This window comes from Tenebrio molitor, chromosome 8 (genome assembly GCF_963966145.1).
Source record: "Tenebrio molitor chromosome 8, icTenMoli1.1, whole genome shotgun sequence".
Classification (NCBI taxonomy): Eukaryota; Metazoa; Arthropoda; class Insecta; order Coleoptera; family Tenebrionidae; genus Tenebrio; species Tenebrio molitor.
In genome coordinates, this window is record NC_091053.1 from 19,903,537 (window position 1) to 19,921,676 (window position 18,140).

General features: G+C 31.8%; 3 protein-coding genes across 6 annotated transcripts in view; all 3 read left to right on the forward strand.

Annotated features, from left to right (window-relative positions):
- LOC138136846 (E3 ubiquitin-protein ligase RNF126-like) overlaps nt 1-10,745 on the forward strand; it is a 209,027-nt gene extending 198,282 nt beyond the window's left edge. Inside the window, exon 5 of the mRNA XM_069056170.1 lies at nt 10,461-10,745. Within this exon, the coding sequence (XP_068912271.1) occupies nt 10,461-10,714 (254 nt within the window). The 3' untranslated portion in view covers nt 10,715-10,745. The remainder of the gene's footprint in view (nt 1-10,460) is intronic.
- On the forward strand, nt 1,639-9,418 carry LOC138136837 (RING finger protein 44-like). 4 transcript variants are annotated; one of them, XM_069056159.1, is made up of 10 exons: nt 1,641-1,796; nt 1,851-1,972; nt 2,165-2,214; nt 2,294-2,346; nt 7,582-7,759; nt 7,962-8,086; nt 8,147-8,215; nt 8,270-8,337; nt 9,025-9,075; nt 9,132-9,361. In XM_069056159.1, exons 1-10 carry the CDS (start codon nt 1,722-1,724, stop codon nt 9,211-9,213), a joined length of 873 nt encoding a protein of 290 aa, XP_068912260.1. In that variant the 5' UTR covers nt 1,641-1,721; the 3' UTR covers nt 9,214-9,361. The 4 variants fall into 4 exon arrangements, with proteins under 4 accessions (XP_068912259.1, XP_068912260.1, XP_068912257.1 ...); XM_069056157.1 differs by having other exon boundaries at nt 1,643-1,796; nt 9,025-9,071; nt 9,132-9,418; XM_069056158.1 differs by having other exon boundaries at nt 1,639-1,796; nt 8,147-8,337.
- An 862-nt stretch (nt 10,746-11,607) lies between the features above and the next one.
- LOC138136834 (E3 ubiquitin-protein ligase RNF115-like) lies at nt 11,608-15,624 on the forward strand. Its single transcript, XM_069056153.1, has 13 exons — nt 11,608-11,626; nt 11,804-11,894; nt 11,945-12,099; nt 12,255-12,304; nt 12,556-12,641; nt 12,695-12,751; nt 13,346-13,484; nt 13,644-13,795; nt 13,848-13,916; nt 13,966-14,033; nt 14,200-14,249; nt 14,783-15,025; nt 15,207-15,624. Exons 2-13 carry the CDS (start codon nt 11,817-11,819, stop codon nt 15,272-15,274), a joined length of 1,215 nt encoding a protein of 404 aa, XP_068912254.1. The 5' UTR covers nt 11,608-11,626; nt 11,804-11,816; the 3' UTR covers nt 15,275-15,624.
- Nucleotides 15,625-18,140: the final 2,516 nt, after the last annotated feature.

Here is an 18,140-nt window from a genome sequence, read left to right on the forward strand (position 1 = left end):
ATAGGGTTCTACATGCTAATTTTTCAACCCCCTGTTAACTTTTGTCCTCTTGAAAATATTCAACCCAGTTTAATAGTAAAGTTGTGGGATATGATAATGTATTGAAACAATTTCAATTTAATAACCAGAAGCAAGGAATAAGTTAGCAAATAGTTATTTATGAAACAAGTGAGTAAAGTAATACTTTTTTTTACGAGAAGGAAAATTTGCCGCTCGAGCGAAGCGAGTGCGTAAATGCGCCGAGTAAAAAAAAGATACTTTACTAACGAGTTGCAAGTTTAGATAACAATTTTTTCGACACTCTCAAAATTTGAAAATTTTCTCCTATGTGAACCCGTGGACCTTTAAAACGCTCGTTTTACTCGCGTTTTAAATTGGCCCACTCATGCCAAAAAAATCCCAATTTACATACGAACTCGTTAAAAAACTACTAATTATGAATGAAAAATTTTATAATTGCGCTACGGCACTTTTTTTAACGCAAAATGCGTGCAAAAATGAACCGCTATGGCACTTCTTTAACACTTCTTGACCGATTCAAAAATTACATATTTTATTAACGCAAACGAATGAAAAAACTTGCACTTTTTTTGACGGACGTTAAAAAAAGATGTTTTTTGAATTCCGTTTGCTTCAATTTTAAATTTTCAGTAGGCTGAAATTTCACCTGACATTTGTAATTTTGATACGTAATTAATTGTGTAATTGATTAACTGCCTATAGAGGTCATTTTGAACATTTCATTTAATTTTGATTGAAGTAAAGAACCTTGTTAACATAAAAAATGAATCTATCGTTATTGAAGTAATGTTCAAACTATTTTTTGCAAATAACATTTTGTTTGTAAATTGTCTATGACAACCATTTTGGTATCACAAAATGAAATAAATGGTGGTAAATGACTAGATAATATTATTGTTTAATCTAAAAACAGCGCTAAGCTTTGTAATTTTTACAAAAATAAAAGTTAACAGGGGGTTGAAAAATTAGCATGTAAAACCCTAGGGCCAGTCTTAAAAAAAAACTCATTGTATAATGAAAAAAACTGTAAACTCAATATTATAAACCAAAATAGTATATTTTTATACGAGTTGCACAAGACAGCTATTGTAGAATGAGAGGGTTGATGGCACGAGGAGCGTAGCGAGGAACGAGTTCGATAAAATGTCTTGTAGAACGAGTGTACAGTCCGGACAAAATAAATGTGAATCCTGACTTTATTAAGTCAAATTATTTAACAACATGATAACGATAATAAAGATTTATGGCAGGTCGTTCTCGAAAAGGAGTAGGCTACTGTCCTATCTGCCCGCGAGAATTTAATTAGCAAGTAGAAGGGATTATCACATTTTGAAGTTTTTATCAGTTGCTAATTGTTCACCCAGAGGCGATGGTTGTGATTTTAGACAATTTCATCTGGAACAAAAATGTGTGTAATACTTTTAGGAAGATGTTGAAAACTTTGTAAACAGTCTAATATTTATTTTTTGTAAATAAGTGATGCTCGACAAACTACATAGCTTAGGAATAATTTTTAAAATAAATTCCTGTTAATTTATTCGTATTTATTTTTGGTAAATATTTACAATATTTTGGCTGTGTCACTAAAAATTCGCAATTTTCTTATCTTTGCCTTTTACCATACCTACCTAATCATTTTAGTTACATTATACAAGTGCAGTAGGATCAAATTTACCGTCAAGTTCAGATGTGAATTAAATATGGCTTCACCCTTTGACTTTGGATATCTTTTTTATTGTAACAATTGCGATGATTACTTTTCAAATGATTCACAGGTAAGTAGTTTACTTCAAAATTACAACATTACACTATTTCATTTACCTATGTAGGTTGCAGAATGCCCTTTTTGCTTCTCTGTGAACAATGCTATTTTAGACAATACAGAATCTTCACTGGAAGAATCTGGACAAACTAATCAAACGCAGCAAGAGCGAAGACACGAAGAACTCAGGTATTTCTTACTCGTAAATTGTACTGTTTTTTCTACAATATGAATATTCCGTGATCCCAAATTGTCAACACTTCTAGAAACATAATTCGCTGGTACTCACAATAATTAGGAGTGCTAGAAATACTAATGTTCTTCAATTTTGTCATTTAGACTTTATTTTTTCATTAAAACCTAGCGATTTCTCTTTTTCAGCAATAGACTAGACTTCTTGGAAAGCGTAGTCGAGCAAATATTGATTTCCTGTAAGTGATATTTTTCGTAACAAATATAAAAAACTTCCAACGATTAGATTATGTTAAATCTAAATTTGATCTGTTGTAGCCATAAATAACGTACGTTTAGATGACAGACCGAATCGGCAGATGCACCATCAGGTATGTGACATTACATTTTTCAATAATTCGTCTCCAGTAACCATCAGTTTTTCTGATTTGATCATTTAATTGTGGAAAAATGATTACAGAAATGTCGTCTATGTTCCGGTTGAATTTGTCCAAGAAATTTCTGACATTAATGAATGACAATGTGACTCAATTTGATATTTTTACCTGTCAAAATATTTTGCCTAATTTAATTTCATTAAAAAATCATGTTTTTAATCAAGTATTATTTATAGACTATCCCACCTCCACCCGGCGGCACGGCAATTTTGCCGGAGTACATACACTATTACGGATAATACTATCAAGTAATAGTGCAGTGCTTATCAACATAATTACCGGCGTCTCGCCTCCGCATTTTGACTTTGTTGTGTATTATGTTCTGTGTCAATGTTAAGGAATTTCCTCACGATATGACATGAGTATAATAATATACCTTTTTGAATTTCAACCACTAATGTTTTCTCTAAGTCCAAAATTTTAAAATTTTTAAAAAGAGATTGTGGTACTATTCCTGTTGCTGAAATTATAAATGGTAAAATCGAAATTTTTTCTAAACACCAAAGATTTCTCATAGCAACGGAGAGTTCTAAATATTTATTAATTTTTCTATTATATGTCTGTGTTATATTGTGTGAATTTGGAACAGCTATATCTAAAAGATATGCTTGCTTTTGTTGTTTATTTAAAATAATAATGTCTGGTCTGTTATGCTGAATATGAATATCAGTTAAAACTGTACGATCAAAATATAATTTGTAATTGTCATTTTCCAAACAACTCTCTGGTTTATAAATATAATGTGGTTGTGTATCCTTTAATAAGTTGAATTTAACTGCTAAATTCATGTGTATAATTTTTGCGAATATATCATGACGTTTTTTATATTTTTTATATTTTATATTTTTTATATTTTATATTTTACTATCCCACCTCCACCCGGCGGCACGGCAATTTTGCCGGAGTACATACACTATTACGGATATTACTATCAAGTAATAGTGCAGTGCTTATCAACATAATTACCGGCGTCTCGCCTCCGCATTTTGACTTTGTTGTGTATTATGTTCTGTGTCAATGTTAAGGAACTTCCTCACGATGTGACATGAGTATAATAATATACCTTTTTGAATTTCAACTACCAATGTGTTATCTAAATCCAGAATTTTTAAATTTTTAAAAAGAGATTGCGGTACTATTCCCGTTGCTGAAATTACAAGTGGTAAAATCGAAATTTTTTCTAAACACCAAAGATTTCTCATAGCAACGGAGAGCTCTAAATATTTATTAATTTTTGTGTTATATGTCTGTGTTATATTATGTGAATTTGGAACAGCTATATCTAAAAGATATGCTTGCTTTTGTTGTTTATTTAAAATTATAATGTCTGGTCTGTTATGTTTAATATGAATGTCAGTTAAAATTGTTCTATCAAAATATAACTTGTAACTGTCATTTTCCAAACAACTTTCTGGTGTATAACTATAATGTGGTTGTGTATTCTTTAATAAATTGAATTTAACAGCTAAATTCATGTGTATAATTTTAGCGAATATATCGTGACGTTTTTTATATTCGCTTTGAGCCAAAACGGTGCAAGAAGAAATGATGTGTTCAATTGTTTCCCCTTCAGTTCCGCAAATCCTACATTTATCAATTATCGATTGTAAACCGCATATGTGTTTTTTATAATTTCTTGTATTTATAACACGATCTTGTATTGCAAATATAAAACCCTCCGTCTCAGGGTGAATATTTGATTTCTTAAGCCATGCATGAGAGGCCTGAATATTAACTTCTGGTTGTTCCAGTTCTTTAAAGTATCTCCCATGTAAAGACTTCTGTTTTATATTTGCTATAGTGTCAGGTATATTTGGCTTAACAATATCTGAAATTATATTATCACTTAAATTTAAAGGTGTGTAGCCTTTATCGGCTGAAACCAAAGCATTAAAAAAGGTGTTATCACGAGCTCTATTGAGGAAATAATTTTTTAGTGAAGCAATTTGATTTTTTAGCAGTATTTCTAGATTTGAAAAACCCCTACCACCGTTTTCGCGTGGTAAATTAAATCTTTCAATAGCAGATTTAGGATGGTGTTTACTAAATTTGGTAAAAAGAACTCTAGTTTTAATGTTTATGTTCTGTAAATTAGTTTTGGACCATTTTATAACACCGAAAGAATAGGTCAGTAATGGAACAGCATATGTATTAACTGCTTTAATTAAATTATTACCGTTTAATTTTGATTTTAAAATAGATTTAATTCTTGAATAAAATTGCTTTTCTAAATTTTCTTTTATAATTGAATGTTGAATATGATTTGATTGATTAATACCTAAATATTTATAAAATTCTCCTTTATTTAAATTTTTAATGATTTCTCCTTCTTGAGTTATATATTCTAAATGTTCGTAATGACCGCGACATATTGATTGCATTTTACACTTATCAATACCAAAACTCATCCCAATATCATTTGAGAAATTTTCTGTTATTGTTACTAAAGATAAAATGTGATTCTCTTTTGATGCATAAAGTTTTATGTCATCCATATAAAGAAGGTGATTTAATTTGGATAGTGTGGTATTATTAAGTCTAATATTGAAACCATATCCAGTGCTATTTAATAGATTTGTCAAAGGATTAATGGCTAGACAAAACCATAAAGGACTTAAAGAATCTCCTTGATAAATTCCCCGTTTAATTTGAATAGGCTCGGATTTTAATTTAGTATTGTTTATTGATAAATTTAAAGTAGTTCTCCAAAATGTCATAACATGAGATAAAAAGTTAATCAAATCCAAATTAATTTTATAAATTTTAAGAATTTTAATTAACCATGAATGTGGTACTGAATCATAGGCTTTTTTGTAGTCTATGAATGCTGTATAAATATTTCTATTATTTTTTCTAGCTTGTTCCATTATTACCGTATCTATTATGAGTTGTTCTTTACAACCAAAACACTCTTTAACACAACCTTTTTGTTCTTCATTAAGTATATTTAATTTTTGACAATGGTCGTAAATTATTACTTTAATGCAAGATGTCATAATTTTATAAATTGTAGGTAGACATGTGATTGGCCTATATTTTGATGGATTTTTAGTATCGGAATCTTTTGGTTTCAGATATGTTATACCATGGGCCAAAAACTCTGGAAATGTGTTAGGTTCCCTAATAAATCCGTTAAAGTGATCAAGTAAGCATTTATGAATACAAGTAAATTTTTTTAACCAAAAGTTATGAATTTGGTCACCTCCAGGGGATTTCCAATTATGTGAACTATTAATATTTTTAACTAAAATTTCAAAGCTAATTTGAATATGATGTCGATTATTACTATCTGGTATATCATTTTCTAAATGAGGAATCCATTCTGCCTGATTATTAAATTGAACTTCATTTGACCATATGTTTGACCAGAATTCTTTAATTTCGTTTATATTTGGTGTACCATTATTAGTTTGAGTTTTATTATCTGTTAAATTTTTGTAAAACAACTTCTCATTATTTCTAAATAGTTTGTTTTCAAATTTCCGTTGTTTATTATTTTTATATCTTTTGAGTCATTTAGAATAAATATTTAACTTCTGTAATAAAGTGTCTTTGTTTTCTATTAATGTTTTATTATATTCATTATATTTTAAACAATGTATTCGGTTGTTATTTAAAATGGATTGAATACAATTATTTAGATGATTAGAATTTATACCCTTTAAATATTGAGTTATTCTACCTAAATCTCGTCTGATATTATTAATACGTTTATTTAGTCTCTGTTCCCATTTTGGTAATTCTTTCGCTTTTATATTATTTGTCTGGCCAATTTCTTTTGATCCATTTAATCTGATAATTGTTAAAGCTCCACTATATATAATACTGTGTAATTTTTTAAAACTTGTGGTGTTATTTACAAATTTAGGTAAAATGAATTGATTTAAAATTTCAATCATTGCAAAGAATTTTTTGGAGCTTTGTTGTTTAGGTAATAGTGGTCTATTAAATGGTTCTATATGTTCAAATTCGTTCAGAGTTCTATTAAATTCATCTTCAATTTGTTCTTTAAAATTTTGATGGTAGTAAAAATTTTGATTAATAACATGTATATCATTATAACTAAAGTCTAAATTATGTATGTCTGTTTGTATGGTGTTTGGTGAATCGAGAATTGGACAGAAAGAGTCATTATGATTAGATAAACTTTGTAAACTTTGCGGTTCAACAGAATTTTGGAGTAAATTATTAGAAACTTCATTATTGTCAGAATAATTAATTGACAATTCTAACTTTACATCATTTTTGATCTTTTCTAAAATTGCCGAAGGGATATAGTTTTTCTTCATAATGGCTCTCCTCTGGTCAGCTAAATTTTGAATAGTCACAGGAAACTGGGGGTACTTACTTTGGAACGCTTTAAATAAATCAAGCCTGTAAGTACTCACAACATCCTGTAGTTTCGTGATCCGAAAATATTCCCGTATAATGAAAATATTCATTTCCATAGTCCATTTTTTGCGTTTTCTAACTTCTGTAGCACCATTGGATTGCAGTGAAGCACTTGCAACAACATTTGGCGCGTTTTTATTAGAGAGCGAATTTATTGACATTTAGACAGTTGTCACGGCACTCTATAATTTTATATTTATTTATATTATTTTTATATATTTTATATTTATTTATAATTATTATGATTCTACTCGAAATAAATAATAAAAAGTTGCCAACAAAATACTTGATGTCACAGCACTCATAGCCACCCCTTATCCACATTCATGGTGAATAGACAATATTTTCAAGGTTACGATGAACGTCGAGAAGTGAGACCCTGATTTTTAAATTAAAATTTAATTGGCGTGAGCAAAATAAAAAATCCCTAATCCCCAATGAAAATATTTTCAACAAATATATTTATTTCACCAACACCAGTTAAAGTTAACTGTAGGTTAAAATGCTTGGTTACTTTAGTTACCTATTGTTACAACAAGTTTTCGTATATTTTAATCTGTAGTTAAATTTAACTCACGTTGCTGAAACTAGCCCTTAGGCCCTGATTCTGAACACACGATGAATAGTTATGAAGAGATTAAGTAAATGCAACGTGACCATAGAAATTATCAAAATTAACCAATCACATTGCACAATTTTGTATTTATCGGACTGTTAAAGTTATGGATCCATTAAATTCGTGTTCAGAAATTAGTACTTTTAGATTTTACGTTCTAGGTAAATTCTGACGGATTGACAGCTTCACTAGAATCTTCCGTTGACATCGTCCACACCACATCACCAACACCTTCTGCATCTGCACCATCACCACTCCCACAGCGACCACCACGACGACCAGCACCACGACGACCAGCACCACAACCACCAATGCAACCACTAGGACTAGGGTTTACAGGTAAGTATTTTTCCGTTCTTCATTTCTATTACTCTGACTCTCCACTAACATTAGGTACCAGTACAAATTTTATTTCATTTCCATTCTTCTTACTTTGCTTTCATTTCTTTTCTCCCTCTACACTTCACAGTTCTATTCTTCTTCGATTGTTAAATCTTAAGACAATGACAATGACAATGCGTACATAGCATTGTGTCTGCAGTTTCTTCACCTCACGGCTCCACACTTCCGCCACCTAGCCCTAATCCGTTACCAAACAGGGAAAATTCTCGCAGTACAACTTTTTTCTGCCACGTGTGCGAAGAGGTTTTTCAAAATGTTTCAAGGGTAAGTACAAAATTACAAAATGCTTTGATAAGGAACAAAAATTCTGATTGATTTTTACAGAGTTCATACTGTCCTCAATGTGCTAATGATTTTATTGAAGAACTGGTCAATGTTCCAGTCGTTGGAAATGTAAGTCCAATTTTCCAATTTTCCAATTTTTACGTAATTAATGTGCGTATTAAGACGCATTCTAGTCCATCAGTTAGGACAGAAACACCGGGAGCTTCCGTCCCAAATCCTGCCATAATTTCGTAAGTATTACAAGTATTACAAAAGTAGAATAGCAAAAATGTTTTCTTAAATTAAAATTACTTTTCAGAAGAAACCAAAAATAAATGTATCTAATTAATTATACAGGGTGATTTTGAAAGTTGTGCAGAAATTTTAACCACGTGCTACTGGCTTCATGTAGAACCCGGAAAAAATATTTAAAAAATTCTATGTCAAAAAATAAAATGACATTTATTTTTGAGTTGCAATTTTTTTAAATTGCTTTTAGTCTTCTACGTTGTTCCACAGCCTCGTAGGTAAAATTTCGGCACATTTTAAAAATACACCCTGTATATCATATTTTATAAAACGTACACCAATGCGGTTTCCTTGTTTTAAAGCATATTTCCTAGAGGTTATTTCTCATTGGCGTACATTTTATAAAACATGATATACAAGGGTGTATTTTTAAAATGTGCCGAAATTTTACCTACGAGGTTGTAGGACAACGTAGAAAACTAAAAGCAATTAAAAAAAATTGAAGCTCAAAAAATAAATGTCATTTTATTTTTTAACAGAATTTTTAAAAAAAATTTTCCGAGTTCTACATGAAACCAGTAGCTCGTGGTTAAAATTTCTGCACAACTTTCAAAAACACCCTGTATTAATTTTTAACTGTTTAAGAATCATCATTAACCAAATATTTTCAATGAAATTTACTGTTTTAGCACTTTATATCCTCACCGATATGTTATTCAGCAAAGAAGAACAATCAGTATGTACATTTAGACTTAATGCACATCTCAAGACCTTATTTTATGAGACATTTTTCCAGTACGTCCACGCCAAACCCCTTCTTCCTCTGCTTCTTCTTCTTCCCACAACACCATAGTAACAACTATACAAATAAACTCTGAACAAAGGAATGCCAACCCGCTATGTCCTATTTGTTGGGAGAACTTTACCGTAGAAGAAAGAGTTGCTAAGTTACCTTGCAATCACATTTATCACCAACCATGTATAGCAACATGGCTGCAAGCCAACAATAATTGTCCTATTTGCAGAAGAGATGTTTCAGATAATTTACATTTCTTCAAATATGAATAATTTATGGTACCGTGAGACCATTTAAATTTAGGCCATGAGTTTTAAATTAGATTGGCAAAACTTTTGGCTGGTTTTAATTTAAAGGAATTGAAGGACTAAAAAATAATACAGTCTTACAATCATAGAAAATTTTCAAAGTATTCTCCTCCAGCTTGGATACAACTGTTATCTGCCGTTTCATATTTTGTATTGAATTTTGAAGCGTCATTTTGACAATTAAGTTATCAAGAGTGTTTAAAAGCCACTCATAGCCTACTTTAATTATAAATTTAAATGATCTCACGGTACTATTCGCGCTTTTTGTAATTTTTTAGTAACGGTAAGAACAGGAAGAACAAATCCGATCATCCGGTTTCCAAGTGATTGACAACAGAAGAAGTGTTTACAATGCTAAATAACTAGCTCTTTAAAACCAATACATATTGTAAAAAAATATACAAAAGTAAATACAAGAAAGTCCGCAAATCATAAAATTAACATCGTATGGAGTTAACAAGTATCAAGTTTCGTTTCGCGTTTGTGGTGTATTTGTTAATTATCTTATTTTTTATCCAATCTGACTGTTATCTTCTGCATAAAAGTAGTGCTTCCCAGGAATGACGAATGAGTGCGCCTGGCTTCAGTAGAATTTCTCAGAAAGCCCTTGTTATACATAGTTACTGAATAATAATAGAACAATTTTTTATGATAAGAATAAATTTATTAACAATTACAAAACTGGACATATTTCTAGAACAGTTTATCTCGTTGTTACCAAAATCAACAAACCTTGAATCCTCACTGTGACAAAACATTTTTTGAAAGAACACGATTTGTGTAAATCTACTGAAGAAAAATCTGTGTCCTAATTTATCATATAGCAGCGAATTCTGTACATCCGCATTCCTTTTCTAATGCAGATCAGGTGATGTGCTATAAATTAATTTATCGTTGTTTTCACTTAGATCATCATCCATTTTAACTAGATATTTGTTTTATTTTCGCAAGAACCAAACAATTTAACGCAGAAGAATGTAAGGTTACGTCTACCCAAAAATTCTGTTTTTCGCTGTCGCAGACAACGAAAGAAGAAACAGATCCCACCAACCGACAAGAACCGTTCCTCGAAGCATTCCCAAGGAAGAAAAGCTGCTGCGAACCATCTGCATCAGCTTCCAAAGCAAAGCAACGTCCCAGTGTTCCATTTGCGTGGAAGATTTCCGGCTAGGTGACGAAGCGCAAACATTTAAGCATTGCATTGCATTGGTTGGTTTAACAGAACCAGTAACTGTCCTATCTGCAGGCAAGGTAGAGAGGACTAGTATTTTTTGAAGTTTTTATCTGTTGCTAATTTTTCAGGACCTTCAAGAGGTGATGGTTGTGATTTTAGACAATTCCATCTGCAACAAGAATGTTGTAATACTTTTAGGAAAATGTTGTAAACATTGTAAACAGTCTAATATTTATTTTGTACCATTTCTCAAGGAAATGATAACTGCCGCTCGAAAAACTACACTCGCCGACACAAAAAACGACTCATTATGATTTCTTTAATAAATGATCTTGAAATTATATTTGTGGTGATTTTTCTTTATCATAGTTAAATTGGGATATTTTCAATGATCGGGAGTGTTATGGTCACCATGGCAACTGAATTGTTTTGTTTAAATAAATTATTAGAAAATTTGGATTACTTCCACGTTGTGTTTGTTTTTGTCAGTTGATTTACGTGTTAAAAGATTTAATGTGACAATACGAGATACTAATTCAAAATGCTGTTCAAATTTTGACAATTTTTCATAACATAAATTTTTTTCTGAAAAATTACTTTTATTTTTTTTTCATTAAAATTTTATTTGCTGTGTTTAATGTTTTGTTTGTCGGATATTCTTTGGTAAAGAAGAACTTAAATAACACTTATCAATACAACATGATATCAAAATTTTTTTCTAAGACAATGAATTACTTAATTATATTAATAAAATTCAAAGTGAGTCGTTTTTTGTGCCGGTCAGTGTATATAGATACATTAAGATTTTTTTTTGGCTTTCTGATTTTCTGAACTTCAAACCGTAAATATTGTTTTGATAAATTATTTCATTTTACACTTCTGTAAATAATTACATCAAATAAACTTATCTGACTTTCAGTTTCCCCAATCTACGAATAATTTAAACAATTCAAAGTAAAATCTACACTCTTCAAAACGAAGATTATTGTTGTTGTCGCTGTTAGTTGTGTTTTGTAAGTTACATTAAAATAAAATCGTGTAATTTAGTGGTCTTTATTTTTGCTAAATATTTGCAATGTTTTGACTGTGTTTCCAATTTTTTTATCTCTGTCTTTGACCTTATCTAATCAAGTTATCAACATTATACAAGTGCGGTGGCATCGAATTCATCATCAAAGTCTGTATTTCAGATGTGGATTAAATATGGCTTCGGCACTGTTTGACTCAGACCATCCTTTTTATTGTAATTGTTGCAATAATTACTTTCGAAATGATTCATCGGTAAGTAGTTCACTACAAAATCACAACTTTATTTCATTTCACTTACGTAGAGTACAGAATGCCCTTTATGCTTTTCGGGATGTGTGGAAAAAATTTTAGATACAGACCAATTTCCAGAAGCTCTTTTAGACAATACAGAATCTCCAGTGGAAGAATCTCGACAAACAAACCAACCGCGACAAGACCGAAGGCTCGAAGAATTCAGGTATTTCTTAAATTGAATACCTATGCGTGATTCCAAATTGTTAACACTTCTGCCAACATAATTCGCTGGTACAATAATTAGGAGTGTCCTTCAATTTTGTCATCTAGACTTTAACTTAATTTCTTTACCAAAATCTAGCAATTTCTGTTTTTCAGCACTAGACTAGACATCCTGGGAAGCCTAGTCGAGCAAATATTTATTTCCCGTAAGTGATATTTTTACTACAAATACAGGGTGATTTACGAGGAATAATGAGCCCGATTGAATAGAAAATGCAACCCGCAATTCATCAGGAGAAAAACCCGGACATTTACCGCTTCGATGTCCGGCTTTTTGTTCCAATGTATTGTGGGTTGCATTTTCTATTCCATCGGGCTCATTATTCCTCGTAAATCACCCTGTATATAAAAATTCCAACGATGACATTATGTTAAATCTGGATTTGATCTTTTGTAGCTGTAGATAACGCACGTGTAGATGACAGACTTCATCAGCAGTACCACTGTCACGTATGCGACATTAAATTTGGGAATTCATCTCCTGTAAGCAACAGATTTTCTGATTTGATCATTAATTTGTGGATCGATGATTACAGAAATGTCCTCTCTGTTCCGGTGGATTTGTTCAAGAAATTTCCGACATTAATGACGACGTAAGTCGAGACTATCATGAAATGCTTAGGTTGGTAAAAAGAAGGGATTTTTACGGTTGCTAGTTGGCATCGTTCATCATGCGGTCAATTTTAAGCGACAATCCAACAAAATTTGACAAATTATTGAGCCAAAATGCTCATGTGAATACTTAGGTATATTGGGTGAATCAAAATGATTCTGGATAAGTATGGCAACTATGTACGAAAATGTATGTGGTAACTGTGTGGGTGGAGTATAGTTGACATTTGTATGACATTTCATAAGCGTGCATTTGACTTTTTTATACCTACCATTGCACATTGATTTGACAATTTTGAAAATTGCGCGACTATGAACTGTCAAAGAAATGTCAACTCTATCCTACCTACAGAGTTGCCACATACATTTTCGAACATAATTGCCGGACTTATCCGCAATCATTTAGAATCACTCAATAGCTATAATACAAAGAGTTTAGTTTAGAATATGATGCAAAAGTGTTGCAATGGATGTCTTGGAACGAGAGGCTTTGATTTTAAAATTTTATAGGCGTGACCAATAAACTGATAAACTGATGTTTACAAGTGCGGAACAAATAAAAAATTTATTTCTAGGTAAATTTTGATGGATTGACAAGTTCAGCAGAATCTTTCGTTGACATTTTCCACCCCATAAGACCAACTCTATCTGCAGCATTACAACCCCCACCACGATCACCACCACGACCACCAATCCCACCACTACGGTTTACAGGTAATGTATTTTTCTGTTCTTCGTTTCTACTGTTCTGACTCTCGTCAGGAACATTTCCAATACATGATTTTATTTCATTTCCTTTTTGATTAATTACTCGTAGCTGTCTGTCTCTACAACTGTATAATGTTTTGTTCCTCTTTGATTGTTAAATCTTAGGACCCTATGCACACACTCTCTCTGCATTTTCTTCACCTCATGGCTTCTCACTGCCGCCACCTCTCCGTAATCCGGTACCAAATAGAGAAAATTCTCGCAGTACAACTTTTTTCTGGCACATGTGCGAAGGTATCATTCAAAATTCTTCAAGGGTAAGTACAAAATATTTTGCAAATAAATAAAAATGTATGTTGCGTTTTACAGAAAGAATCCTGCCGTCGATGTGGTAATGATTTTATTCAAGAAGTGGACGATTTTCCAGTCGTTGAAAATGTAAGTCGTTAAATAGTCAAATTTTTACTTAATTAATGTGCCAATTAAGAGGCACCCTCGTCCATCAGTTGGGACAGAAAGACCGAGAGCTTCAATCTCAAGGCATACCACAATATCGTAAGTAGTGTTGTTAAAGAGTTGAATAGCAAAAGTGATGATTTTTTAAAGTAAAATTATTTTTCAGAAGAAACCAAAATGAAATATATCTAATTGCTTATCTTAATTTTTAATGGTTTAAGAATCATCAATAACCACATATTTCCACTGTAACTTACTGTTTTAGCACTTCATCATACCCGCGTCGATATACTGCTCAACAAAGAAGAACAATCGGTATGTATACAGGGTGTTTCTGAAATAAGTACATTAATTTTAACTCGTAATAGAACTAATCAAAAGGAACAACTTTTCTCTCTGTCATTTTGGCGAAAAACGTTGCGTAGTGGCTTAAAAAAATAGAAAAGATTTTCCTAAAACCGTTCATATCTCCAAAACTAAGCTACCTAAAAACGTGAAACAACCAGATTCTTACGAAGTAGATTTTTTGCTATACGAGTAGATTTATTTGAATTTCGATTTCTGCGTTAAAACACGTTTTCTGGATGAAAATGTATGTTTTTTTCATATTAGCGCTGATCTCAATTAGCCATTGCAGTATTTAGTGGCGTCGGGTTATTTTAGTGAAAAATCTCTCCAATTTTTTTTTGGAATTAAACATCGTTTTTCGGCAAAATGGTAAATAGAAAAGTTGTTCCTTTTGACGAGTTCTATTACCAGTTAAAATTAATGTACTTATTTCTGTTACACGTTGTATTTAGACCTAATACACATCTCAAGACCTTACTTTATATGAGACGTTCTTCCAGTACCTCCACCGCGAATTCCTTCTTCTTCTTTTTCTTCTTCTTCGGACAACAGCATAGTAAAAATGATAAAAGTAAACTCTGAACAAAGGAATGCTAACCCTCGATGTTCTATTTGTTGGGAGGACTTTACCGCAGAAGAAAGAGTCGCTGAATTACCTTGCAATCACATTTATCACGAACCATGTATAGTACCATGGATGCAAAGCAATAACAATTGTCCCATTTGCAGACGAGTTTTTCCAGGTAATTTACATAACCTAAACACTGTTCAAAAATGAATAAACCATTGTGGTGCAAATGACTTATCTATCACTGTGATAAGTAATAGAAAATGTCATGAAAAATGTGTGTTATTTCCACCACAATGGTTTTTTGATTTTTGAACAGCGTTTAGTGTACTATTCATGTTTTTTATATTTTTTAGGAACGGTAAGAACACCAAGAACAAATCCAATTATTATACATGATGGTAGACGGTTTCCCAACCACTGACAATAGAGGAAGTCTACAATATAATTGACATTGATCATTGTCCGCTCGTACGTTCGACCAATGCTTGAAAGTTACTGTAATTAGAATTACATTTATATCCTTTAATAGTGTATTGTTGCGTTTCAAATTGTTCCGATTTCATGTGATCTCATTTGACGTTTGTGATATTTAACACTTTGACAGATATCTCCCTAAAGCGCACCTTACACCACTCTATTTTTTTAAATTTACATTAGGCAATGGGAGATAGTATATATATAGATAGTAGATAGTAATAACTTATTTATGTAAAATTAAAATAATTTAATTTATGTTATTATTATTAAGTGAAATACATTTGTTAATAAGTTCTTTTTTTTATTTCTGCATCTACACTAAGTTTTTTATTTCGCTGAACTGAAAAAATTCTGGTCGTCAATGTCAATCCAAAATTTGGTTAGATTGTCACAAATTAAAAAACTGCCCTGCCTGATTATGCCCATATCAACAAAGTGTCAAAAAAATTAATAAATCAATGTCAATTAAGCTCACACAGTATGATGATAGGTTATGATATTTACGACCGTTTTACAATGGAACATTTTGCATTGCGTCAAAACACGATTTTGACGACCAGTTTTTTTTGCTCGCGACAGTACAATGTAAAATGGCAATGTTCAGTTCTAAAGTGGACCCTCAATTCATTTGAGATAGGCAACCAAACTTACAAATGCATTAGGCGTATGTTCAATAAAATAGAAAACTCACGGTATAAACACCGGTTTTTACTCGGTCTTAGTCAAAATGGCTTCACATTAAGAGGGCCATTCTAACTTATGGTGGGAAAGTTTGCGATCTTCAGTAGCTTTGCATTTTGCTCTATCTTAGTTATAAACATATTTGTAATTGCTGTAGGGTGCGAAGACGGCAATATAGAATTTTGAATTAGAAATCAATGAAAATAGACAAATTAAAATTAGCCTAGCACTAGGTGGCGACTTATTCTTTGCATTTCTAAATTTTTTACAAACTCACTTCAGAGTTCAACATATCTTGTTCCGACAACAAATTCAATAATTGTTGTGAGACATTTATTTTGACATGAAATTGTCAAAAACAGCAAGACGCCATTACAGAGGAAATCTTTACAATCGCCGTAGTTGAGTCACTAACTGATAGTTGCGGCTTTCTGTTAAATTTCATCATAGATTTATTTTATCTATGAACCTCCGCGCGTAATTTAAATTCACAGTTTAGATAAAACGGCCGAGAGGACATTTTTTAAATTATAATTTTTGCATATCGTAATGAAAGTGGTACATTTTTACGCGCAAAATCGTAGTGAAAGTAGCACTTTTTTACACGAAAAGTAGTTCTTTTTTGCATCATTTTATTCCATTTCCTTGGAGATGATTGTCAAAGCATACCTATTTTTTTTATAATTTTTTTAAAATCCTTTTGGACCAAATGTCTCAACTTACATCGATATGCAAAAAATTAGTGTGTACAACACGTTATGAAAGTCTCTTTTTTCACTTCTTTGCTTGATCAATCTGCAAATTCGTAAAAAAAAGTATGACTTTCATAACTAGTTGTACAATAGTTATTTATTTAACGAGTTTCTGTGTAAATTAGGTCCAATTTACACAAGAACAAGTTGAATACAACGTTTTTTTCTTCGACGACCCCCTTAAAGGCTCCAAAACGCTTAAAATGTTTAAAATTAACTTGACGTTTCATTTTGACAAGTTGTCACATTTATCAAAATCCGTTCACACAGGAGAATATTCTCAAATTCTGACAGTGTAGGAATAATCTGTTTCAAAATCAAAAATCCACCAACAGTGCATTCTACCTCGAAAATACATCCGACAACGTCGCCGAATTTTGTTTTTAGTGTGTCTGTAAGTATCAGAAAAAAGTGGGGTTATGAGAGAAAACTGTTGGAGTCGTTTTGGTCGTAGTTCATCGTGTTTTTTTATTCTCATTTTATTATTTCACTCAAAAAGTATGATATGGTAGCTAAAACCTTTTGTACATAATAATTATTTTGTGTTTCGAGAATAAACTCAACAGTTCAATGTCAAATTTTGGCGGGAGGTTGAGCCAACTCAAAAAAATTAAACTTTTTCTAGGAATTTCTTTTTTTCTGCCAACATAATTCAACAGGTGGTGGATTTTTGAGTTTGAAACAGATTATATATCATTTTTTTGTCAAAAACATTAAACAGACAAGCCTTTAAGACACAACTTTCTTTTCTGTTCTTGTTTTTTTTTAACACGTCTATAGCCAATTAACGTTCGACGCGGAACCTTCAGTCGAAATCACACCACGCAGACATTTTTGTTGTGTTTTCTTTTTTGATTATCTCATTTTTTATCCTATCTATCTGCCATTTCCTGCGTAAAAGTAGTGTTTCCTAGGAATAAGTAGATACGTTTGGTTGCCGCCTCGGAATGACTAATTTCAGTGGAATTTGTCAGAGTCATTACATAAAAAACGAAGAATCCACCTTGGACAATTGTTAGTAAAGTTTCTAGCCCTTGTTCTTTATAAACCGAGAGAGATCCGAAACCTTACAGGTTGGATTCCATGTCGCAAATAGGATTCTGTCATGAACAATTTGTATTCTCGGACGAAAATAGTTATTTTCTTCAAACGTCCGTAAATTATGACATTATCCTGCTGCATTGATAATGCTAAAGTGTCACTTCATTGTCATGGCATCTAACGAGCTGACGAGCGGCAGATAAAGTTATTATCTCCGCTGAGAGCGGCAGATAAAGTTATTATCTCCGCTGAGGGCGTCCGTGAAGTTATTATCTCCGCTGATGAGCGGCAGTAAAGTAAACTAGGTAAATCATTTGAAATTCCTACCTGGTTTCT

Excerpts from the sequence above, each read along its gene's own strand:
- LOC138136837 (XM_069056156.1), top strand. The coding sequence starts at position 1,722 with ATGGCTTCACCCTTTGACTTTGGATATCTTTTTTATTGTAACAATTGC. Across the intron at positions 1,797-1,850 it reads ACTTTTCAAATGATTCACAG|GTTGCAGAATGCCCTTTTTG; the intron begins GTAAGTAGTTTA and ends TTACCTATGTAG. Across the intron at positions 9,072-9,131 it reads TCAGCAAAGAAGAACAATCA|TACGTCCACGCCAAACCCCT; the intron begins GTATGTACATTT and ends ACATTTTTCCAG.
- LOC138136834 (XM_069056153.1), top strand. The coding sequence starts at position 11,817 with ATGGCTTCGGCACTGTTTGACTCAGACCATCCTTTTTATTGTAATTGT. Across the intron at positions 12,305-12,555 it reads CGAGCAAATATTTATTTCCC|CTGTAGATAACGCACGTGTA; the intron begins GTAAGTGATATT and ends GATCTTTTGTAG. Across the intron at positions 15,026-15,206 it reads TTGCAGACGAGTTTTTCCAG|GAACGGTAAGAACACCAAGA; the intron begins GTAATTTACATA and ends TATATTTTTTAG.